This window comes from Pezoporus wallicus, unplaced genomic scaffold, assembly GCF_028554395.1.
Source record: "Pezoporus wallicus isolate ANWC-B61680 ecotype Strahan unplaced genomic scaffold, APGP_CSIRO_Pwel_v1 contig_10769, whole genome shotgun sequence".
Classification (NCBI taxonomy): domain Eukaryota; kingdom Metazoa; phylum Chordata; class Aves; order Psittaciformes; family Psittacidae; genus Pezoporus; species Pezoporus wallicus.
In genome coordinates, this window is record NW_026635715.1 from 1685544 (window position 1) to 1709272 (window position 23729).

Below are 23729 nucleotides of genomic sequence, written 5' to 3' on the forward strand. Positions count from 1 at the left end.
AAAGAACAAAACATCCCCCCCAAAGAAAAGAGAAAGCCTGCAGAAAGCTGAGCAGCCCCATCCCCTGCAGCACAGCACAGCTGCAGAACAGAGCCCCCAAAATCCGGTGTCATCCCAATGATTCCACCAGTGCTATAAAGGTGCTGAGGGAGCAGAAAGCAACAAACGTGCCAGCACCTGAGCCCCAAAGCACTGCCACTGTCACCATGCGCTGGGAAGGAGCATCCAACTGTGTGTTGTCCCCCCCCAAACACACCCAGCCCTGTACCCCACTTGGCTTTGTATCTCCAGGCTGGTGGGAGAGCAGGAAGCCAAGCGGTGCGTGTGCTGCGATGGGCTCTCCTCCAGGAGCAAACAGAATCTACATAGAAAATAAAGGGCAGAAGACTGGGGAAATAAAGGGTCAGGATTTCCTAAGGAAACTTATAAACCCATAAGTTAAGGAAGCCCAAAGCTGAGAGTGCTCAAGCTATTGCTGTAAGAACGCCTGGGAAATCAAGTGCAGACTCTTCTCTTCAGCACAGACACATCTGGGGAGAGAGAAAAGGAGCAGGAGTTACTGAGAGGGAAGAGCAAGGGGCTGGAGCTGCACACACAGCTGAGGGCACGAGGCCTGAGGCCTTGGGAGCTCTGGTGAGGGGAGCTGCACAACCCTGCTAAGGGTGATGGAGCCAGATGCTAACATGTCGGGGTCCTGTTCTGCCCTTGAGTCAAGGCCCACAGATGCTTGGCCTGACCAAGACCCATTCACACACCAAAATACACCAAAGTGAGAAAGGGGACCAAGTTGGTGGCCTTCTGTGATGGACCACAGCACTGGTGAGGGGTAAGGGAAGAGCAACTGACCTTGTCTGCCTGGACTTGTGCAAGGTGTGAGACCCTGTCCTGCACAGCATCCCTGTCTAACCTGGAGACATGGATGTGACAGATTGATCCCTCAGTGGATAAGGAATTAGCTGGAGACCAGTGACGAGTGGTGCCCCCTGCCCGAGGGGAGATGAGATGAGCTCTTAGGCAGAAGCTCTTCCCTGTGAGGGTGCTGAGGCGCTGGCACAGGGTGCCCAGAGAAGCTGTGGCTGCCCCATCCCTGGCAGTGTTCAAGGCCAGGTTGGACACAGGGGCTTGGAGCAAGCTGCTCCAGTGGAAGGGGTCCCTGCCCGTGGCAGGGGTTGGAGCTGGAGGAGCTTTAAGGTCCCTTCCAACCCAAACCAGGCTGGGATTCCGTGAATTACCAATTGGGTCAGTTTTCTATAGAGCTTTCCCTATCAGCCCTTGTGACCCCTGAGGACTGGCTGCAACACAGGGAGGGTATTTTCTGCCACATCTGTACGTTCTTTAACACAGCAGCGCACTGAAGCCCATGTCTCACATGCAGCACGCCAGAGAAATGTAACACATGGGACCTGACAACACTCCCCTCCCCAGGATAAAGGTGCCTGTCAGTTGCACAGGGGCACTGTGGCAACATTAAGACCCTGAGGGAGAAAGCTCCTTTAAGAAATCACTTTTGGAATAAAACATAAATGAACCAATAGAGCACTGTGCAGCTGAGACCTGACTTCACACCCTGCCCAGGGCTGCTACCAGAGAATCTTCCTTACGATGCAGCTATTAGGAGAGCTGAGCTGGACCATGTGCCACATAAGCCAGTGTCACCTTCCCTACACTGGGGACAGCCACTCTGATACCAGTTGGACATCCTTGGTGGCACTGGGCAACAAAGCCCTGCTCTCCCTCTATATCAGTGGGGAAAAGGCCACGATCTCCTACTGCACTAAGGGAGAACTCATGGAAGAATCAAGTCTGCCTTTCCTGGTGAGCCAGAGGGCCAGGTTTTAGTGCCTCCCTCTGCCACTGCGTCACACACATCCAGCTTCCACATCCACATCTGCAGCAGCTACCACCATGCAGAGCTCAAGCCCACTGGCTCAGCAGAGGAGCTCGCTGTCTCAGGAGATGGGGAGAACGGGCAATTCAAAAACATTCCTTGGCAGAGATGAGAGATTGCTCCCAAAACTGAACTTTCTACATCCAAAGCTTGCTCAGCTTTGCCCCCACTTTCAGGCACGTGTGCTCTATTTGTGCTTTTTAACGGATCTGAGTTTCATCTCTATCTCCCACATGTATTTTTACACTTTATTATGTGTCAGCTTGCTAAGGAAACACCCCCCACACACATCTGCCACCCAGACACACATCCCGCAGCACAGCTGGAATACGTGTGTGAGCATCAGCACCTCTCATGGGGTGCCAGTTCTCTACCACCTGATGTGAAACCTTCAGCTGCCAGGAGGCAGCTGGGCAAGGAAATGGTTTCCATAAGAAGAGGTTGAGCTCATTCAAAGTTACCAGGAATCATCATGATTTACTGATGGGAACTTCAGCTCTGTTATCTCCAGGTCAGGTGAGCTGCTGCCACTTCTGTCACTGTAGGTGTCCCTGCAGAGATCAGAAAGATGCTGGTTTAGGGAGCACAGGATGCTGTTTGCTGCATCTGTTGCCAGCACAAGCTGCTGGTTCTTGTTCCTTCTGCTGTTCCCCAACACCTTGTCAGCAGAGAGGCCCCAAAGCTGCTCAGGCCCCAGCCTGTGTCACTGCAGGGAGCTCTGAGACGCAGGACTCTGCACTTGTCCCCATGAACCCTCACCAGGTTCCTGTGGGCCCAGCTCCCATCCCCAGGTACACAGCCTGTGCCCCTGGTTTGGTGTCACACACAAACCACGTTAGAGTACAACAGTGAGGCACCTCAGAACATGATCAGAGTTCCAAGGGCACAGGAGGAGGTGGGGTACAGGAAGAAGGGGGGTATATGCTGGGCTATAACCCCCACCAGTGGTTTTAGATTATACACTAATGTCAGAAGAGTCCAGGAGCAGACTGAACTAACTTAGGATGCTGCAGTACAGAGCAAACTTCAGCTCCTCTGCTCTGCGGAGCCATTTCAAACCCAAAAGCAGGAAATGAAAATACCCCTCGAGCCTTGGAAGGCATCCTCCCACAGAAACTCTCTTCAAAGCAGATCAGAGCACAACTCCAGACATGGACACTGGAATTCCTGTGGTGCAGCTGCAGAGCAGCTCAACCCAGACAGGCCAATACTGTCCTGTTTGTGTTGCTTTAGTTTAATATATTCAGTGCTACTTCTCTTCTGCATTTAGTTTGGGGTTTGGGGGTTAGAGCATGCCAGTGCTCCAGCTACACAAGCAAATCCTCCTCCGTGAGGAGGAAAATGGCTCACTACCAAGTGATACTTGCTGCATCTTGCCACAACTGCTGAGCAGAACTGGAGGGTAGCAGGGAGCAGCAGAAGGAAGTAAATGCACCATTAAGTCTACCCAAAACATCAGCTGCTCTGCACACTGAGACAGAAGAAAGCTTAAGTCAAGCAGGAAAACAGAAGCTGCTCCACCAGGGCCCATTCTTTAAACCAGCAAGAGGAACAAGTTTCAACGATCAACCTGTCCCTAGGACTCGTACAAGGAACGTGGGGAAAACCCTTCCAGTCACCACAAGAGCAGACCCAGCTCCAGTTTCCCCAGACACATCCAACTGACCACACAAGACCACGGAGTCCCATCTCCCTAAAGATGGGACCTCGCTGTCAGACAGCTCTATGGCCCTACAGTCAATCTTACAATGCAAGACAAGAGCTTTCCAAGAAGGAATGGAAAGAAGAGGTGCTGCAAATACCCCTCTATACCCCACAGTAGCTCAGTGCCAAGAGGATTCTCCAGTTTATCCTGTAGGAAGCAGCACTGCCTTCTAAAAGGGCTGACTGGCGTCTTCCTTCAACCTACCTGGGTGAGAGCCTGCAGCCCTTCTGTAGGTAATGTGTGAGCCTTCCTGCAGAGGCCAAGAGGAGGCCGAAGTAGGGAGGAGATGGCTTAATGGGTCTGGAGAGGAATTCAGGGTGATACTGAACACCAACGAAGAAAGGATGCTCTAGAGAAAGAAAGAGAAAACCTTCTTGTCAAGGCTTTCAAGCCTGTGACCTGCACCCAAACGAGTTGTTTAAGTGCTCACCTTCCAGCTCAATCACTTCCATTCGCTCTCCCTCCTCATCCTGGCCTACAAACTTCAAACCTTGCTCTTCAAAACACTTCTTCAGTTCTGGGTTGACCTAGAAGACCAGAAGGAAGAAACCCCATGATCTCTCTTGTCTGGATTACACAGAAAAGCTCAGTATCTCCAGGAGCATTTTTACCTCAAACCTGTGTCTGTGTCTCTCCTCCAGGAAGTCGTGATCTCCGTACAGCTTCCCTACACCAAAAGGAAGGCATTTCTTAGAGCAGATGCCAAACAGTTTGCACGATGCCAAGTTCATATGAACAGCATCCACCAGGATCTGCCACTTCCGGAGGGACCAAATTCACTGATCTCCATTTCACCACCAGAACAACCCCCCACTCACAGATGCTTTAACATTCCCAGGTCTCACTTCCCAAACCCACCCTACATACATGCCATTCCCAGGAAACACTTCCAAAAGAGGTAAGAAATGCCTTACTCATGATTGAATTCTTGGTATGGAAGAGTGTCCTTCTCTTGCCAAGCCTCATGGTCCCACCCATTTGCCCAGGATTATGTTCTGGCATGTCTATGACCTGCAAAAGGCATTCCAAGAGGGAAGTGAGAATGAGGAAGGAATGACAGTCCCAGGCAGTCTCTGGGATATTAAAGGGGGAAAACAGAACAACATCCATCCAGAAAACAGGCAACCCACCCTAAGGGACACTGTCCCTCCAGGCAGACCAATAGGACTGGATTAGTCAGCTGAGCTATTCTAGTTAAGGCTGTGCAGATCAGGAAGGTTTGTGGGTGTTCAGGAAGCTTTAGCAGAGGAAATGGTGTCAGTCAAAGCCTACACAGGTCCCACACTAATCCTGTGCCACTTACTGAACTACATGTTAAACAAAACCAAGCAGATTTACAGAGACAAAACCCCCACATCAGAATCACTCAAGAGTCAGATAAAGAACTTCATAAGCTGCTTTCTGAGAACTCTTTCCTTCTGAGTAGCTTTTTACACTATAAAAGAACCAGGCATTATGCTGGGGTCTGCAACAGGCACAGAGGGCCTGCAGCCTGAGAAATGCAAGGTCAGAAATGCATCCACAGATGTTCCAAGGACTTCATGTGTGTCTCTGCTGATTTCTGAGCTCATAATTGAAACAGTTATGCCCTGGAATCCAGATACCACCAAATCTTTAGCATTTACTCTGTGAAATCAGCTTTCAAACTGCCCTTGAAGAATGTTTTCCCTCTTTGGTTTACAAAAATGTGTGATTAAACATAAAAAACCTTAAAAAGATTAGTGTTTCACCTATAATAAGCATTACAATCTTCTTTGAAGATTACCATACAGGTAACTGGGCAAAGACATTTTCATTTCAGGTTAGTAAATGGTGGAAGACACAAGCCACAAGACAGAATACTCCAAGCTCTTATCTGTAGAGAACTCAAGCACAGAAAGGGTATTACAAGCAAGCTGCCAGAAACTCACCACTGGATGAGCAGTTTTGGGGTCAAATTCTGTCGAGTTAGCATCTGCAAAGTAACATTCATCAATCAGAACCACAAACTCCCTCAGGCCACGAAATGCACTTACAGGACGTGCCCCAGGTACAGCTGCATCTCCTGCCTGCACCCGAGCAAACAGAAAGCTGTAGGTGCTGAGCACTCGCCTGCACAGAGCTGCCAGCTGAGCCCCAGAGAGCAGTGGAGGGACCTCAGCAATTTCTGAGGCTGCCTGGCCCCCCATCGTAGGGCAACCAGTCCAGTGCCACGAATGATGAAAGTGTGGGTCACTCAGGAAAAGCACACATTCAGAGCAATGTTCCAGCACTATAAGCAGGCCTTACTTCACTGACTTTTATGTGAACAGGGTAAGGAAATCATTCTTTTTCCTGTGAATTAGCAAAGGAGATGGGGGATTTTACAGGCCTAGAAAAAGATGAAATCTGTCTACCAATGACAAATAAAGAATTGCAGGTTTTATGAATGACAAGGTGTTGCTCAAGCGAAGAAATGATCAAATCCAGGGAGGGTTTTGTGCAGTTACCTTGCCACCCGAGAATACTGCGTGCAAACTCCACCACTGCCAGCTGCATTCCCAAACAGACTCCTGCAGGAAGAATGGAGAACACAGAGCTCAGGCCAAGGGCCACTGAGCCCAAATCACTGAGCACATACACAGTCAGGTCAGAGGAAAACCTGGCTGAGACAAACCTTTGACCTGGATGTGGGAGTCTGGTTCAGACAGGTTTCATTCCACACCACTCTGCTCACACAACATCCCCCATCTCTCCCCACATCCATTTCATTTAAATGCAGTCACATATTTCTTCATGCCAAGATCACTGCAGCCTCCTCTGGAACCTCCTGTGAGATCCCAATCCCTTCATTACAGAGATTCCTTGTCATCCCAACCAACTCTGACCCCAACAGAGCTAACTGCAGTCATCCAGTTAAGCTTAGCCTTACTCAGCCGGTCCTCTTCAAAACTGCACATTCCAGACACTGATAAGTGAAGCTCTTGCTGCAGACCAGTAAGGCCTCTTCCTTTATTTCTTCTCATGCATGGAACACATTTCTCACCTAAGAAGGGTTTTTTCTGTTTTCTTGCCCATGAAATAGCTTGAATTTTGCCTTCTGTCCCTCGAACACCAAATCCTCCAGGAACCAGAACTCCACTGCATGAGGATGAAAAGATTCTGGTCAATGGGGCTCAGCAGCCTGGTTTCCCCATCACATACTCCCTTTCTCCCATAAAATCCTGGACTTGCAAGACCTCACTCCTGAAAAGAGCTTCCAAGTACCTCCAGGGCAAGGCCTGCTTGCAGCACAGTTTCCTTATGATTTCCCATGAGCTGTCACATAAACTGCCACAGAATTTTCAGGGAAACATCTTACAAATGCAACTTTTACCTGCCCAGGAAATCCCAAATCCAGTGCAGGTTTTAGCACCAGAATGGGTCACATTACATGACTCTACAGCAAACAGGGGCCAGACAGGCCCCTGCTGAGGAAGCTGCTGGCTGCAGTGCCAGGTTATCTGTAGACACAAGGAGCAGACAGAATGCAGGAGAACCTCCTACACTCTGCAAATGGTTCTTTATTCTCCTGCTATCCCCAAAACCTGCTTCCCTAGGGGCTCACATGCCCCACTTGCTCTCATTTTCTGAGCTAACTCCTGGCACTGCTCTGGATCCCAACACCTTTTCCCTTCTCACACCTTTTTCCTAAAGAACTTTATACCCCATTTACATCTTCCATCCTCTCTCTTTGGCTTTAATAGCCTTTACCAGTACTTACCTTTCCCCCTATTTGCTCTCACCTGTTTACCCACCAGCCTGTGCACATCCTCACCTACATGATCACAGAATCCCAGACTGGTTTTTGTTAGAAGGGAACTTAAAGCTCATCCATCTCAAACCCCTGCCACGGGCAGGGACACCTCCCACTAGAGCAGCTTGCTCCAAGCCCCTGTGTCCAACCTGGCCTTGAACACTGCCAGGGATGGGGCAGCCACAGCTTCTCTGGGCACCCTGTGCCAGCGCCTCAGCACCCTCACAGGGAAGCATTCCTTCCTAAGATCTAATCCAAACCTGCCCTCTGTCAGGTTAACGCCGTTCCCCCTCATCCTATCACCATTTGCTCCTTTAAAAAGTCCCTCTCCAGCTTTCTTGTCAGCCCCTTTAGGCACTGGAAGGGCCACTGCTGCCTTTCACAAACTCCCTCACTTACTCAACAACTCTCCATTTTACATCTAAGCCTGTATCATTGAGAGATACGTGAAGCAATGTCAGAGCGTGCTCACACACACACACACACACGGAAAACAGCATCCAGTGAGCCTCGTAATTCCAACACTTATCCACAGCAGCAAGTCTACCAGACATGCTCCAAAGAAATGGGCAGAGCTGAAGAGTCTTACTCAGCACTGCACAGCTTATGCCATGCTTCATGGTAGCGGACAGGTTCCTCCCGCAGAGTATCCGGCTCCAAGTCAGCAGAGTCAATGTACTAGAAAGAGATCCAAAAAAGGATGATGAGCTGTTGCCACAAGAGTGCAGAGGGTCTCCTTAATGCTCATTCAAGATACAGAATCATGGAATCAATCAGGTTGGGAAAGACCTTTAAGATCATCACGTCCAACCATAACTCTGGATTTGTTTCCTACTGGATACTTGCTTATTGTTTCCTGGGCTGATTTCCTGCCTGCTCTCTCCCACCACCCTGCTCCCAGTACACAAACAGCAGCTGTTTCTGTCTTCCCCTCCCTGCAGCTCTGCTCTGACATGAAGTCCATGAGCCCCAGACTCACTAAATGTGAAGTCTTAATGGGGCACAGTGAGATGGGACCACTGAAGTCCAAATATAGGGATGCCTGGCAGATTGCCTGTATCACACTCCCACCGACCTGCCAAGGCAAGCAGCATGTGCTCACCACGGTGGAAGCAACACCAGACAGCTGTACATTGTCAGGGATGGAAGATTTACCACTTCTCTGGGCACCCTGGGCCAGCGCCTCAGCACCCTCACAGGGAAGAGCTTCTGCCCTATAACTAACCTGAACTTCCCCTGTTTCAGTTTAAACCCTCACCCCTTGTCCAGGCTGAACAGCCCCAGTGTTCTCAGCCCATCTTCATAGGGGAGGTGCTCAAATCCCTGCTCATCCTCGTGTCCTCCTTGGACTTGCTCCAACAGTTCTTATATTGGGGACACCAGAACTGCACACAGTGCTGCAAGTGGGGTCTCACAAGAGCAGAGCAGAGAGGCAGGATCACCTCCTTCAAGCTGCTGCTCATGCTCCTTTTCATGCAGCCCAGTCAACACAAACACCTATTCTATCCCACAGGATGCTTTGCTTTGAAGCTGGTTTATGCCTGGCCATAGATGTCTGATGCTGTAATCCACGGACTATTTTAAAGTTCACTGCCTGAATCAACTCTCCCTTTCTGTCTGTGGGTTTGTGAAGAGCTCAGTTAAGCTGGAAAGCACTGCGGGTGGAAGGAAGGGGACTGATTTGTTAGACACACACCCCCCCAGCCTTACCTTAATGTCAAGTTTGTGGTTGATGGCCAGTGCAGAATGCTCCAGTGCTTTAATGACAGATGCATAGGAGTCTGAAAACTTGGTGTATTTGCCAACAAGAGCAATGGAACACGTCTCAAGGAGGCGGTCATATCTACACAAAACCAGAACACAGGGTTATTTCATCACCGACAGGAAACAGGGCCAAGAATCACTTGCATTCTAGTCAAGCTTTTCAAGTAACATAAACAGTTGGGTTCTTGAAAGTCTGGCCAAGCAGAGAGATGATGGCTTTGGAAGAGGTGACCTTTTACAAGAATTATGACTGAAAAACATCAAAGCAAGATTAAATGAAGGAAAAAACAACACTGACAGAGAAAAATACGTTGCAGAAAGCCATGTATAAATTAACTCATCTCTTCTTGTGCTGCAAAGCCATTCTGAGTAGATCCAAACTGTGTTTTCAGAAAGCCGTATCAGATTGAAAGTCTGCAGTGAACTCTTAGGATCAAAGCACCCCTCTGCATATGGTTACACCATACAGCACCTCCCTACACAGTGTTCAAGGCCAGGTTGGATGGGGCTTGGAGCAACCTGCTCTAGTGGAAGGCGTCCCTGCCCATGGCAGGGGGTAGGAACTGGATGAGCTTTAAGGTCCCTTCCAACCCAAAGCAGGCTGAGATTGTATGATTCTCATACTGAAGATGGGTTTTTTTTTTCCAGTTAAAGTGTAGGAAGAAAAATGCTTTTTTGCAGTGGAAAAAAAAAAGAAACAAATTTGAGCACTAAGAACACATGAGGAATACAAAGCAACACTCAATGCCTAATAACCTACAACCAAGAAGGAAACCTAATCCAGAGTCTGAACTCACACTACGCCCAGTTGCAGCTCACCTGTCAGCCATTTCCTTCCACTTCATGAGCATCCTCCTGGGCTGCCTCTCAATGGGAAGGTCAAGCCTGTGTCTGAAGTAGTCCACGACTCCCTGCTCCTCTAACAACAGAGGAACTCGGTAGATAGAAGAGACATCATGAACACAGATGACCTGTTCAGAAAATGGAGTGTCATTAAAACAAATTAAGTGCCTGGGCAATTATTTTTAGACAGGTATCAGAGACCTTTTGTCTCGAGCAGACAACCATCTGATCACCTAGACTTCCAGGAAATAACATATGAATCGTTTATTGCTCGTTTCCATATACTTGGAAAGGCCATCCTTCAACGCTTCCCAGGTATTCCTGCTCACTGCAGCTCCTTAGGAAGGGCTTTTACACATAACCCAGCAGTAAGAAAGTCAGCTGCTCTGCATGTTATGCAAGCACACAGCAAAGTTCAAAGCATGCTTCAAAGAGCCTCCTGCTGTGATAGAGCCTTCCTGGTAATCCAAATTGCAACTACAGTTAAAGTGCCCATGAGCCCAGTTTCCCCACTTCCCACCACTGTTGACTCTCAGTTTGATTAAAGCCCAGGAAAATCTGGGATCTTACCACAGCAATAAATTTTACAGGGCATCCTTCATCAAACTTAGGATTAAACAACTAAGAATTCTGTGGCCAGTGAGGAATATCTGCACCAACAGTTCCAGTTCACTGAAACAGGCTTTCTCAGAAAAGGAAAGACAGCTCTGGACAACTGTGTCCTGTCCATCAGGAATGAGACTGTACTTTAAGGATCAAAAATACACTGGCACAACTATTTTTAAACCCTTGTTTCTCCTGACTGAAATGAAAGCAGAGTTCAACCAGTAAAACCCTTAGGGCTGCAAGTTTTCCTCTTTTACAGTCAACAGCATTTACTTCTCGATCCAAGTGCAGCTGCAGAGAAACAACTACATGAAACTGCATCAAGCTTCCTGGAAAGTGCCTGACAAAAGAGCCAACTTCCTTCCAGTTCCTGGCCAGCAAGAGGCAGGTGTTCTACTGCTGACACAGCAATGCTATTGCCACGTAATTCTGAGTGTAACACTCGAAACTGCAAGAGACTCAGTTTGATCTCATGGTAGAGGAAATTACGACTTGCCAGAGCCTGGAATTGTGATGCTCAGTCTTTCCCAAACCCATCAATGTTTTCAAGCTCCAGCTGCACTGGAAAGTGCCAGTATTTATCCTCCAGACTGTTTTACAAGGTCTGCCTCAGACTGTGCTATGCAGAGTGGTCTCAATATAAAAAGACTCATGCTAACATGGACTTACTGCCTATCACCCAACACTGAAGTGAAGCAATGCTTCTCTCCAACATCACTTCAACTGCTCTGTGCAACCTCTCCTCATGAAAACGGGCAGAAAAATAGTATCGTGAAGAGAGCCATGTATGAAATACATTTATGTGTCCCTTAAGCCTCATTTTAAGCAACTACTCTTTGGCCTCTAAATCCTGACAAATCTCATTCTTCTGTATTCACGGAAGGAATGTGGAAGGATAACTAAGGTCAAAAACAACTATTCAGAACATATTTCGGATTCCAGAGAGGTCTCTACATCTGTGCTAACTACCTTCTAAGGAAACCTGGGTGCTGGCATAAAAAGGACTCTTTTTGCAACAGTTCCATGCGTAAGGAATGTAGGCAAGACAAAGCAGCAAATGAATTATGCAGCTAACAAAAGACACAGCTAGAACGCAAGTTCAGATACAACTCCACTCAGCATTTGACAAACAGCTACAATATTTATTGCAAGGAAGTGCAGACAGCAAACTTTACCTGCTCTGGTTCAACATGACAGAACATGGAAATCTTTTCTTTTACTGAGGTATCCAAAGGAGTGGAGCACCTGCAAACAATCTAAGAGAACAGCAACATCAAGGTTGTGAAGCAGAACTCAAAACATTCCTGGAACAAACCTCTAAAGCAGCTGTTTTGGGGGAAAAAAACCAACTTAGTTACTTCTACTTGTTTATTCTCAACATAAAGAAGCTCTCAACCTCAGCATTATTTACTCTAGGATGCTGTTGCAACATGCCAGTACTGCAGTTTTAAACCCAAAGCCATACAGCAAACCTTACCAGATCTGGTGAGAGACCAAGACCTCTGAGTTCACGAACACTGTTTTGGGTAGGTTTAGTCTTCTGCTCTCCTGTAGAGCTTGGCTGGTCAGAGAAGAGCAGAAGTTGGTAGGTCAAATTAGGATGATATGTAGCAGTGATTCATCAGAATGAGGATTCTCCACCCAATTCATTTTGTAAAAGCTTTAACCCTGTTCTCAGACAATTCACATAAACTTTAATCACCATCATTTTCATTTCAAAGCCTGAAAGCAACCAGCAGAGACCAGGGTTCAAGTCTGGACAGTAAGCAGGTATGCGTTACAGTGAGGGAAAGAGAGAACAGAGAAGGTTTTTATCCACTGCTCCCTCCAAATACCTAATATTTTATATTTCTATTTTTTTCCCTCAAGATATCACCTGGCCTGGACAGAAAGGGAAACAAGAGAGAGAGAGAAGAGAACAGAGACTGATCTGCACTCTAGTAACCATCAAGTTGCTCTATCAGCTGCAGTTCCAGCCAAGGAAGACACGTGCTCTCCCGTACCTTTCACATAACCACGGAAGAGCTTTTTTCAGCACTGCTTCTTAGCTGAATCTCTGAACCAAAAGCAATATCCACTCTGACTGGAATGGCTTTACACAGCAGTCAGATGTGAGAGTCTATGAAATGACTATTAAAGTTCACAACACACATGAAAAACATTGTCTAGGGAAAAGAAAAAAAACACAACAGATTATGTTTCAAAGCACAGTATTATGTTTGGAAATTAGAAAAGTAACCCAACCTATTTCATGAACTACAGTTAATGTAAATCTTGGGATGAGAGAAACATAAAGCAAGAGAGGAAAGAACTCCAGGAAGAGCTTGGCATGGGCTTTTGTTAATAAGGCCAAATGACTGTTAAGTCTGACTGCATCCCTGAACTTTCCATGAGCTGTGCAGAAATGAAAGGCTACACAAATGAAGGGAAAGTTTTCAGCTCCAGAAAGCAGGTTTACCTGCACAAGCTAGGAGACAATTGCAAGCAAAACCCAGTAGTTAAAGATGCAAAACTGCATTTGCTGCAACTCCCAACTACTTATTACACACTTTGAAAAGTTTCTGTTCACTTCAGAAGAGAACTACAAATGTGACAGTGCTACAGATACAGCATTTCAGAAACACATATTTAGGAAGCCAGTTTTGGACAGGGGAAGCCTCTGAGCACCAAAATCTTTTAGGTCCTTACCTGGGGAACCAGACTGACATGAATGTTACAGAAATTCTCTCTTTTGGCTTTGAACTGGAACTGGCGGAAAGCTTCAATGAAGGGCATGCTCTCAATATCACCCACCGTCCCACCAAGCTGACAGAGACAAAGCATTGCAAGTTAGTACCAAAACAACCCCCAATGAATTTGTACACTACAACATACATGTAAGAATAGGACAAAGGGCTTTAACCTGCCCGAGGGGAGACTGAGATGAGCTCTTAGGCAGAAGCTCTTCCCTGTGAGGGTGCTGAGGCGCTGGCACAGGGTGCCCAGAGAAGCTGTGGCTGCCCCATCCCTGGCAGTGTTCAAGGCCAGGTTGGACACAGGGGCTTGGAGCAAGCTGCTCTAGTGGAAAGGGTCCCTGCCTGTGGCAGGGGTTGGAACTGGATGAGCTTCAAGGTCACTTCAACCCAAATCCTTCTAGGATTCATATATGATTCTATGACACATAAAAGGACACTAAAACATCTCCCCAACGCCTCCCTCCAATTCCCTCAAGAAGCACCAACACCATTACAAAAAGCATGAGGAGTTGCCAGCTCTATGTACAGCTTCCACAGCCTCCCATCTACCCCAGCTATTCTTTTACCTTCATGATTTCCCAAAAAAAAAAGAATCAGAAAGCTATAAGAAACACAACTTCCCACCTGGGCAGCCCTCTCCAGGGATATTGGCTTTACCCCTATTCTCTATTCAGGGAGAAGATTGAAATGTTAAAATTATCATTTCTGAACATCAAGTGGCACTGAGAAGCAAAATTTCTGTTAAGTTTTAGTGACTCTCCAGGGTAGTTGTGGACAGATGCAGGAAGAGAGACAAGGCATTCTCTGGAGCATGAACAGCCTCTGTGCTGTCAGATCATGCTTCCAAGGTAATCCAGGATGCAGGCTTGTGAGTTCTGGAACAGAAACTGGCACTCAGGCTCCATGGAGTCTAAGTCAGCACGACCTGGGCACCTTGACAAGCTCCCTCTCTCCTGCATTAGAACATCTCACCAGCCAGCTCAGCATTCTCAAGAGCCTTCACCCTCTTCCTCTGCCTCCTTCAGCAGCAGCATGTCCCATACAGCACACAGGACACTGCATGGGGTTTGTCACCACTAACTTGTGCCTTTCCCTTTTCTAGGTCCATACTTGCACTAGTGGCTCCAAGGCTCCCTTTACTGTTTCCTGGGGGTGATTTACCTTCCCCCCACTCTCCTCAAACCACCAGGGAAGGAGAGAGTACAGCATGATCAACTCAGACTTTGGCGTACAAAGTTACAAGAGCTATTCACCCTATAGACTAATGCACATTACACTAGAGAGCAAAGCATCTAATAACTGTCCAAGACCTAAGTCCTTCTGTGCGCAGATTCAGGCAGACAGCACTCAAAAGATTAGCTGAATAAGTGAAGGTAACAAGAATGATTTTTAACCAACTCAACAACAAGCAGAGTTGAATGTTAATAATAAAAATTACTATGCGAAATATTCAGGTCAGTCTACTCCATGCAAGAAGCTAAAAGTACTTTTTAAGAGCTACAGACCTCAATCACACAAACTTGGGGTTCAATGCCATCCTCATCCACAGGAATCCGCGCCTGCCTCATTACCCATTCTTGTATTGCATCTGTGATGTGGGGAACAACTGGAAAAGAAACCCAGGCAGGGTTAAAGCCACAACCCACACGCACTTCTCCCCCTAGCTCATTAAAGAGCACGTAACTAGCCAGTGCTTCCCATGTGGCTCGAGCAGGGATTTGTCTCTTTAAAGAAGGATGCATTTTTGCAGTGCTGCTGCTTGGCTGTGATGTTCAAGCAGTGCCTTGGCAGGCAATGTAACCCGGCCTCAGTTTAAACACACGTAAACATTTCCTGTAAGATGGAAGATTTGTGTACAAACAGTTCTTTGCTCTGAACAGAGCGTTTTAAACTGTCCTTACCCAAACCAGCTGTGGAGGGTGCTTAAAAAGGGAAGGGACTGATGCGATCCACCAAGATCCTCTGGGTTTCCTAAGGCCATGATAGTTACCCAAAGCAATAACCATTTTAACCAGCAACCAAACAATGCAGAGCTGTATCAGCCTGAAGTCTGTTCGCATTTAGCATTGGCTACAAGGCCAGTGTACAGGCATTATGTTACTGAGCACTGGGAAGTCCTGAGGGGCTCCCAGGTGCCCTGGCTCAGTATGGCACACACTAGCAGACCTGCACTACTGCCTCTTCTAAAAAGCAACCCAAAACCATCACCAGGACACACCAAAGACCTCAAGATGTAACACAAAACCAGGATAGAAACGCAGGATATATTCCTAAGCCTCGGAAATGAAGCTTCACATCACCTTGGACAGTTTTGCCAAGATAGTCTCCCTTCCTCTCCTTGTTGATGACATACTGGTAGATCTTCCCAGTGGTCAGGTTGTTGTCTTTGGTGAGTCGGATGTCGAGGAAGCGCTCATAGTTGCCCAGGTCCAGGTCCACTTCCCCTCCATCATCCAGCACAAACACCTCCCCTGCAGCACAAAGGCACGCGTGTCAGAGGGAAACGGTCAATGGCCTGCCCGTGAAGAATTCAATGCACGAAAAACACCTCCTTTGGTTGATAACAGCGAGCCGAGGAGCGGCTGTAACAAAGGGGACCGCTCCAGTGAGGCCTGCAGGGCCAGGCTCCTCCACCACACACCGGAGGTGGCTCCGGCCAGGCCAGGCCAGGCCAGGCCCCCACCCGCGCTCCCCGGCGCCCACGGCACCCACCGTGCTCATAGGGGGAGAAGGTGCCCGCGTCGATGTTGATGTAGGGGTCGATCTTGATGGAGGTGACATGCAGCCCGCAGGACTTGAGGATGGTGCCGATGCTGCTGGCGATGATCCCCTTGCCGATGCCCGAGATCACGCCGCCCGTCACCAGGATGTACTTCATCGGCCTCGCTGCCCGACACCCACAGCGCCTCAGCGACGGCTCTGCCCCCCCGCCGCCATCCCGCCCAGCGCCTGTCACTGAGGGCCGGTTCCCGCCCTTTCCCTCAGCGGCCCCCGGGCTGGTTCAAACCCCCCCCCCCGCCCCGCTCCGCTCCCCACATGGTGCCGCCCCTCACCTGTGCCCGCGCCGGGCGGACCGGACCGGACCAGACCAAGGCGCTGGCGGGGGGGGTGGACTCGTGCCGGCCGGCTCGGCGGGGAGCACGGAGCAGGCGCAGGTCGCGGCTCGGCTCAGGTCGCGGCTGGGCGCAGGCGCAGTTGGAGAGAGGCGGGAACGGCGCCGCCATCGCCCCGCCCCTCAGGGGGGCTCCGGTGCTGAGGTACGGGGGGGGCGGCGGGGGTAACTCCCGGTATCAACACGGTGAGAGCAGCCTGAGGAGGAGCACTTGGGGTGCTGGGCAATGAGAAGCTCCCCATGACCCGGCTTCAGTGAGCGCTTGAGCCCAGAACCCCCCCGTGTGCTGGGCTGCACCCCCAGAGCGTGAGCAGCAGCTCAGGGAGGGGATCCTGCCCCTCTGCAGCGCTATGGGGAGAGCCCCCCCTGCAGCCCTGATCCAGCTCTGGGGCAACAACATAAAGGGGCTCCAGGAAACCTGGAGAGGGGCTTTGGACCAGGGCCTGTAGGGACAGGCCAAGGGGAATGACTTTAACCTGCCCGAGGGGAGACTGAGCTGGGCTCTTAGGCAGAAGCTCTTCCCTGTGAGGGTGCTGAGGCGCTGGCACAGGGTGCCCAGAGAAGCAGTGGCTGCCCCATCCCTGGCAGTGTTCAAGGCCAGGTTGGACACAGGGGCTTGGAGCAAGCTGCTCTAGTGGAAGGTGTCCCTGCCCGTGGCAGGGGTTGGAGCTGGAGGAGCTTTAAGGCCCTTTCCAGTGCTGTTCTACGACCTGATACAGAACACTGTATCATTTGGAAATAAAATCAAACCAAGAAACTGAATGCACCAGAAGCCTCCTCCTGCCCAGTCAGCACTGGAAAGGAATGCATGGTCCTGCAGCTGGGGGGGGGTAACCCCCAGTATCAACACGGTGAGAGCAGCCTGAGAAGGACTTGGGGTATTGGTCAATGAGAAGCTCCCCATGAGCTGGCTCTTGAGCCCAGAGCCCCCCCCCCCCCGTGTGCTGGGTGCACCCCCATAGCATGAGCAGCAGCTCAGGAAGGGGATCCTGCCCCTCTGCTGCACTATGGGGAGACATCCCCCCTGCAGTCCTGATCCAGCTCTGGACAACAGCGCAAGAGGGACATGGAGCAAGGCCAGAGGAGGCCATGGAAACGCTGGAGCAGCTCTGCATTGAGGAACAATAGGACCAGGGGCAGAAAATTTCTTTTCACGAGTGAGGTCCGTCCCCACCTCCACACAGCAGCACATTCCCCTCGTGTCTGGGGGACAGCCCCTTCAGTTTCCTTGGGCAGGATTAACACACTTGTGCTGAGAAAGTGATCAGGTTTCCACCAAAGTGCAAAGCGGTCCCGTCTGTAACCCCGGGTCACGAAGGGCTTTGGGCAGATCCTGCGGAGGATGTCACACAACGGAGGAGCAAGAGGTGGGTTTAGGAAGATGTGTGGTCCTGCGGCGGCTCTTGGCCTCTGGCCTTGCCCGGTAGTGACTGCTCGGTGTCATCCCCAGCAACGACCAGTAGATGGTGGAATTAAACAGCACAACAGGAGCCTCTCCGGTAACACAGAAAGCAGGGACATGCGTAGGGACCATCAGGAGGACCACGACCGGAGCATCACACGTGCCCTGTGGGTCAGGAGGTAATAGGCAGCGTCTTCTGGGTCAGTCCCCACGGTACCACCCCAAACAAGCTGTCACTTATCCTGGGACTGAGGAATTGTGACCCTCCCTGGTAGGTTTGGATTCTTCCAGCCAAAGTTTCCGCAGGGGCTGCAGGAGGAATGCTGCTCACCCCCCTCGGAATCACGGCTGGTTCATGAGCAAGCTGCAGTGAGAAGCAGAGGAAGCTGTTCAACCCGGTGGCTGAAGGGGGGCTTCTGGCTCAGCAGCAGACCCAGGAAGCTCTATTTTGATACACAGGTGTCAAAAACTGTCAAAGCACAGAGTGTATTCCCTGAGAACTGGGGTGGACCAGGCATGTTGCAAGGACACCCTGGTTAATATCTTGAGTCAAGGAGTTTCTTACCTGGGGGTGTTTCAAGGCAAGGAGGATTGAATCGTCTTGTTCATCACTAGAGGGGTAATAAATGACTAATAAACTGTTGAACATGGACCAATTGAATTGTATATAGAAGGAATCTAAGAACTCCCTGGTTTTGTGGCCAAGCTTGTGAAAGTGGCTTCTGTAATCAAAAGCACTAGGGAGGGAAATACAGAACCCTTTGCACAAGGAGAGTCAAGCCAAGAGCATTTTATTACCATGACTCCTCTGAAATCAGGCAGCTGCTCCCAAAACAAGTTCACAGAAATATATATACAGTTTTGGGGAATGGGTTTGATTGCTGCAAACACCATCCAAGCATTCCAAAGCAGAGGGATGGTGATGCAATGACATCTCATTATAAGAAGTATCTGACACAGAACAAAGTTCCTGGCAGAGAAAAAGTGTAAAAGGCCTGTATTCTATTTAGTAATTCCTCCTTCCCAAGTTCAGATCCAAACCAGCTGAATTAGGGTTCAGATAAGCAGCAGAAAAGGGGAAAGATCTTCATCATTTAACAATATTGTGCATCTGGTGCGCTGCTCACTGGTACTGTGCTTCTCAAGCCCAGATGATGAGGATGTTTGATTTTGGGAGAGTTTGTGAATCCATCAGAATGCCTGGCCAGGCCGTGGTACTCCAGGAATCTGGGATTCACATGCTCCTGTTACTGCAGCTGTGCAGGTAGAGGTGTACCTGAATGTACCTCTTCTCCCATCACGCTTCTTCTGCCAACTCCTCCAAGCTCTTTCCTGCCAGGGGCAGCATCATTTGGTGCTTGTCATCCTCAGAGTCACTGGCATCCCTTTTCCTTGCCACAGCCTCTTGTGATGTGCCTGTAGCCTGTGCCTTTTTGTGCTGAGAAAGAAATTAATGTCACACCTCACTATTACAGAAAGATCCTGGGATTAAATTCTGGGATTCCCTTTCCAGTCTTATGGCTTTGGTATGTAAACTTGGGTCTCTACCCCTAATGATTCTGTCCCACTGCAAAGGAGAGCTGTGACACTCAAATATCAACAGCAGTGTGATCCAGAGGGAAAGGCTGACAGTGCCCAACCACTGCGAAATGCTGCCCAGCCTCTAGAGCAAACTCAGCAGAGCAGGCTCCCCCGAGGAACCATCAGCTCATTCTTTACCAGAGCTTTCTCTCCTTTAAGTTCAAAGGAGTCGTTTTCCTTTGAAGTTCTAATTCATCCAAAGAGCCTTCCTAGGCAGAACCATGAATCACCTCCAATATAATGTGTCTCTAGACCCATGGTGCAAGCAAGGGTACCGTAGCCATGGTAATTGGGAATGGAGATCACTGAACACATCCACTGCTTGTGGAGGAATGGTGCAGCAACAACAGTGATGGTAGCACACACAGTTCCACGCCAGCTGAGCCACTCACCCTCCGGTGGTGCCTTTTGCGCCCGTTATTTGGGTGGTTCCTGTAACAAAGCAGCAGATTCAGTGCCTGGCCTCATGGGCTGATGCTTTTCAGTGCCCCCACACTGAGAGCTTTACAAACACATTATTTGTTCCTAAACTTCCAACACATGAAGCAAAACTCAAGCCCTGCAGCAGACAGCACTGGACAGAAGAGACACAAAAGGGATGGCCTTAGCTGAAGACCACAGAGAGGATTCTTTAAGCCACTCGGCTGCAGTCTACGTACCACAGTGTCCTCCTGGCAGGATCCTGGGGCACCAGCAGCTCAAAGTAAGGCAGTTTCTGGTACTCCTCATTTCCCACTGCCACGTAGTATCCGCCATCCACCAGCTCCTCTCCACCAGACACCCAGGTTCCATCCAGCCTGCAGAGCCTCAAGGAAGAGACACCAAAGGGTTCAGAGCTGAGACAAGTCCCGGAGCAACCCCTCAGCATGGAAGCAAACAAGTGCCAAGTGGTAAACAGGGATGAGACAAGGCAGAGGATCAATCATTGTTCATATTACTCCAAGGAAGTACGCAGAAATACTACACCCAGTGACCAATGGGATGCAGGAGATCTCAGCTTTTCCTTTGGGTGTCAGTAAACAGACGTATGAGGGGAAGGTAGTGATTCGGAGGAAACTCCAGGAACAAACTCGCCAGCAGAGTTTCAAGTTAACAAGCAGGTATTCTTTATTGCGGCGCCGGAAGACAAGGGGATAGCTCCTCCTAACGTGTCTCCGAATTGCTATACAGGTCATCCTTATATGGTCACCGAGCATATCACATCATTTTCCAAAAGGTTTCCGGCATGCATACAAAAATGTGGTGGTCTTTAAGGGTCGTTTACTTTTCCCAACAAGCTTAATTAACATTACAGACATCGCAATCATCCTGCCCTTCTACTTATCACTTAGTTTAACTGCTCTCATCCTGGACATCTGCTAGTCCCAGATACTCCCCATCCCAGGTCCTGTCCTTCTATTCTGCTTTTCTCACACCTTTTGTACTGAGGTCCTGAGGGCCTGAAACTATGTCAACTACCTCCAAGCACCGCAGTTATTTTCCATTACAAAGCCATCAAACTTAACATTACTTAGAACTTATTACATTTTGTACTTCTGTGCCTCCTTGTCTCAGTAGGCTCTGTGTGTTGGATAAAAGCCCATCCCTCTAGACATAAACTCCTTTTTATCCCATGCTTTACCGTTTGCTTATTTTCTCACCAGACCACCAGCACCATCAGCCCTCCTCACTAAGCACTGGGGTTATCTCTGCTGTAAAGGTGGGAAAACATGAAAATCAAAGGAGTTTGCAAAAGCAGACTGGAAGTGGCTGGCTGAGCTCCCAGCCCCTGCTGAACCAGAGCTGCTTATGTTCTGAACGGAAGGAAAGAAGAGCCAGCAGAGCCTTATCCGGACACGAACCTACTGACAGCTCCGCTGTGCAGGGCGGCTTTCTCTGCCACCGTGGCCAAGAGTGAATCCCAGTGCAGCAGGGCGCTGTTAGAGACTGGCAGAGGGAAAGGAGGGCTCAGCAAATCCCCATTCCGGAAAACACTGTGGAAGAAACAACCCCGAGCGGGCGATGAGCCGGTATTCCCGCAGCTGTGGAAGATGGGGAGAGGGGAAAGGCAGCCACTGATGCCTGGGTAAACAACTACTTCTGGTAGAAGCTGGGAATTGTCCCTATGGGGCAGCATTCCCAGGATCTCACAGAGCAATTCCCTCCTCCAAAAACATTCCCAGAGACCCTCCAAGGAGAAGACCCTGAGGCACTCACTGTATGGTGCAGGGCGGGCGGGTGTCCTTCTGCCGTCGAGACTTCCAGGGAGCTGCAGTGTGGAACTAGAGAGAGAGTTCAGTGCACGAGAACAGCCACAGTCCTGGCACGGAGCCTCCCGGGGCTGTTCCCTTTTCTCCATCAGGATCTGCTGGCCCTGGGACATCTCCAGCCCTGCTGCTGCTAGGAGGAGTCTGTTGCCAGCAACAGCAAGGCTGGTGAGGCTCAGCACAGAGCTGAGCGTGAGGAGCACGGATCCTTCCCCTAAGGGGGATGAAGGGATGCAGCAGCAGCCCCTGTGCTGTCTCACACATCCTGCTGATTCCTGTGGCACTTCCACCTGATCTCAGTGGGCACCTCACAGCCTTAAACCTCAACTTCAGTTTCATCAATGTCCCACAGCTCACAGCTCCCCGCTCCTCCACACCCATCACCTCCGGGACTCACCTGCAGACCCTTGTTGTGCTTCATTCCATGGAGCTCCTTCCTTCCATGATTTAAATAGCTGTGAGAAGAAGACAACACCACCAGCTGCAACACACAGCAAGGAAACGCCCGACTGCTCTGCCTTGGTGCACGGGCACTTATTTGGGCCCCTTCTGTCCCTATTCCCCAGGTGCCTCAGCTCATGGTGTCCCAGAACTTCCACCTAAATTAAAGGCCTCTACATTGAAGAAATTCCCAGCCAAATACAGCACCCAGGAGGTTTTGTTCCTTCGTGCTGGATGAAGGCTCCAAGGGCTGCCTGGTGCTGATGCAGACTGGAGCACCCCCCCAACAAAACACACCAGGGAGTCAAATGCACCTCACACACAGACACATCCTCCCAGGGGATGTCACAAAACCTCCTGAACGCTCGATTTCAGGAGAAGCCAAACCAGCTCCACATTGCGCAGGACTGGAAAACAGAAACTTCCATGAAAGCAAAGCAGAAGCATTTGTTCATGGATAGAGGGTGGCTGCAGAACCTCCCACACACCACAGGGTGCTGGAGGCTCAGCAGCACCCAGCCCAACATCCTGCCAGGGAACACAAGCGTCCCTTTCTTCCTGAGAACTAAATGATGTTATCAGGAATATTTGCATTTTCCTTTTGACCTGGAATATGTGGCCTCGAGCTGCACCAGGGGAGGTTTGGATGGAGCTGAGGAACAATTCCTTCCCCAGAGGGTGCTCAGGCATCGGAACAGGCTGCCCAGGGCAGGGCTGCAGTCACCGTCCCTGCAAGTGTTCACACAGCGTGGAGACGAGGCCTCAGTGCCATGGGGTAGTGGTGGCCTTGGCAGTGCTGGGAACGGTTGGACTGGATGAGCTTAAAGGGCTTTTCCAACCTGCTTGATTCCATGATTCTATGTCTAATAGTTTCCAGACATTAACCTGTCTCTGCTTCTCATTTGCTTTGTCCCCCTCTTCCCTCAGCTTTTTGTTCACCCCAAAATCCACTCCCCACCGAGGCCATGGAAGCTGCTCACCAAACCCCCTCCACTCACTTGAGCTTTTTGAACCTCTCGAAGCCCGCAGCCACGTACTGGCACCCGTCCTGCAGGTCCCCCAGCCCCGCCACGCAGCTGCCGTGCCGGGGGGTGTAGAGGTTCCTCACGGCCACGGGTGCATCGATGCTCTTGGTCACCTCGTTCAGGAAGGCTTCCAAGGTCAGGAACCGCCGCTGGTTCACCACAAACCTCCTCCCGGGGAAGAAGGGGTCACCGTTGCGATACACAAGCACGCTCTTGGCTGGAGGTGCCAGGGCTAAGCCACGGGAGCTCATCTCGCAGGGGTCAAGCAGAAGCCCTGCTGCCCACACACAGAGCAGTGTAGGGAGTGGAGAAGAGCTCCACTGAGCCCAGACCCTCGGATCAGGCACCCTCAGGCTCCACTGTCCCTTCCCAGCGCTGCCTGGTGTGAGTGCCTGTCTCCATGGATGCAGGCCCAGCTGGAGGAAGTTGTGGGGCCGCCTGGAGGCCACAGCAAACAACCCGAAGAGCAGCTTTCGATTTGAAAACCAGGAACCAAACGGCTCTTGAACGCTCAGACACCCAACACTGCGAGCTCCCTCACCAGGCACTGTGGCCACCAGGCTCAGATGAACAGAGAAGCTGTGGCTGCCCCATCCCTGGCAATGTTCAAGGCCAGGTTGGACACAG

The 23729-nt window shown here is 50.0% G+C and overlaps 2 protein-coding genes across 4 annotated transcripts; both read right to left on the reverse strand.

The window, feature by feature from the left end:
• Positions 1-388: 388 nt before the first annotated feature.
• CTPS1 (CTP synthase 1) lies at positions 389-16216 on the reverse strand. 2 transcript variants are annotated; one of them, XM_057397898.1, is made up of 18 exons: positions 16008-16216; positions 15596-15766; positions 14801-14901; positions 13249-13365; positions 12038-12121; positions 11736-11816; positions 9931-10082; positions 9058-9190; positions 7937-8025; positions 6598-6692; positions 6062-6124; positions 5504-5547; positions 4508-4604; positions 4205-4260; positions 4024-4120; positions 3798-3942; positions 2350-2439; positions 389-530 (listed from the first exon to the last, which is right to left on the reverse strand). In XM_057397898.1, coding segments are annotated over exons 1-18 (1782 nt in total). In that variant the 5' UTR covers positions 16174-16216; the 3' UTR covers positions 389-529. The 2 variants fall into 2 exon arrangements, with proteins under 2 accessions (XP_057253881.1, XP_057253880.1); XM_057397897.1 differs by lacking the exon at positions 389-530 and having other exon boundaries at positions 2037-2439.
• A 2279-nt stretch (positions 16217-18495) lies between these two features.
• Positions 18496-23412, reverse strand: DCDC2B (doublecortin domain containing 2B). 2 transcript variants are annotated; one of them, XM_057397906.1, is made up of 7 exons: positions 23076-23412; positions 22034-22091; positions 21587-21651; positions 21232-21363; positions 20050-20196; positions 19783-19964; positions 18496-19247 (listed from the first exon to the last, which is right to left on the reverse strand). In XM_057397906.1, the coding sequence occupies exons 1-6, from the start codon at positions 23351-23353 to the stop codon at positions 19943-19945; spliced, it is 702 nt and encodes a 233-aa protein (XP_057253889.1). In that variant the 5' UTR covers positions 23354-23412; the 3' UTR covers positions 18496-19247; positions 19783-19942. The 2 variants fall into 2 exon arrangements, with proteins under 2 accessions (XP_057253889.1, XP_057253888.1); XM_057397905.1 differs by having other exon boundaries at positions 19783-20196.
• Positions 23413-23729: the final 317 nt, after the last annotated feature.

Coding starts and splice junctions, on each gene's coding strand:
- CTPS1 (XM_057397897.1), bottom strand. CDS start 16,173: ATGAAGTACATCCTGGTGACGGGCGGCGTGATCTCGGGCATCGGCAAG. Junction 12,122..13,248: donor ATGTCAGTCTGGTTCCCCAG/GTAAGGACCTAA, acceptor TTCTCTGACCAG/CCAAGCTCTACAGGAGAGCA. Junction 6,693..7,936: donor CATAAGCTGTGCAGTGCTGA/GTAAGACTCTTC, acceptor ATCCTCATGCAG/TGGAGTTCTGGTTCCTGGAG.
- DCDC2B (XM_057397905.1), bottom strand. CDS start 23,353: ATGAGCTCCCGTGGCTTAGCCCTGGCACCTCCAGCCAAGAGCGTGCTT. Junction 21,652..22,033: donor AGCACAACAAGGGTCTGCAG/GTGAGTCCCGGA, acceptor CTCTCTCTCTAG/TTCCACACTGCAGCTCCCTG. Junction 21,364..21,586: donor CGCCCGCCCTGCACCATACA/GTGAGTGCCTCA, acceptor TTTCTTCCACAG/TGTTTTCCGGAATGGGGATT.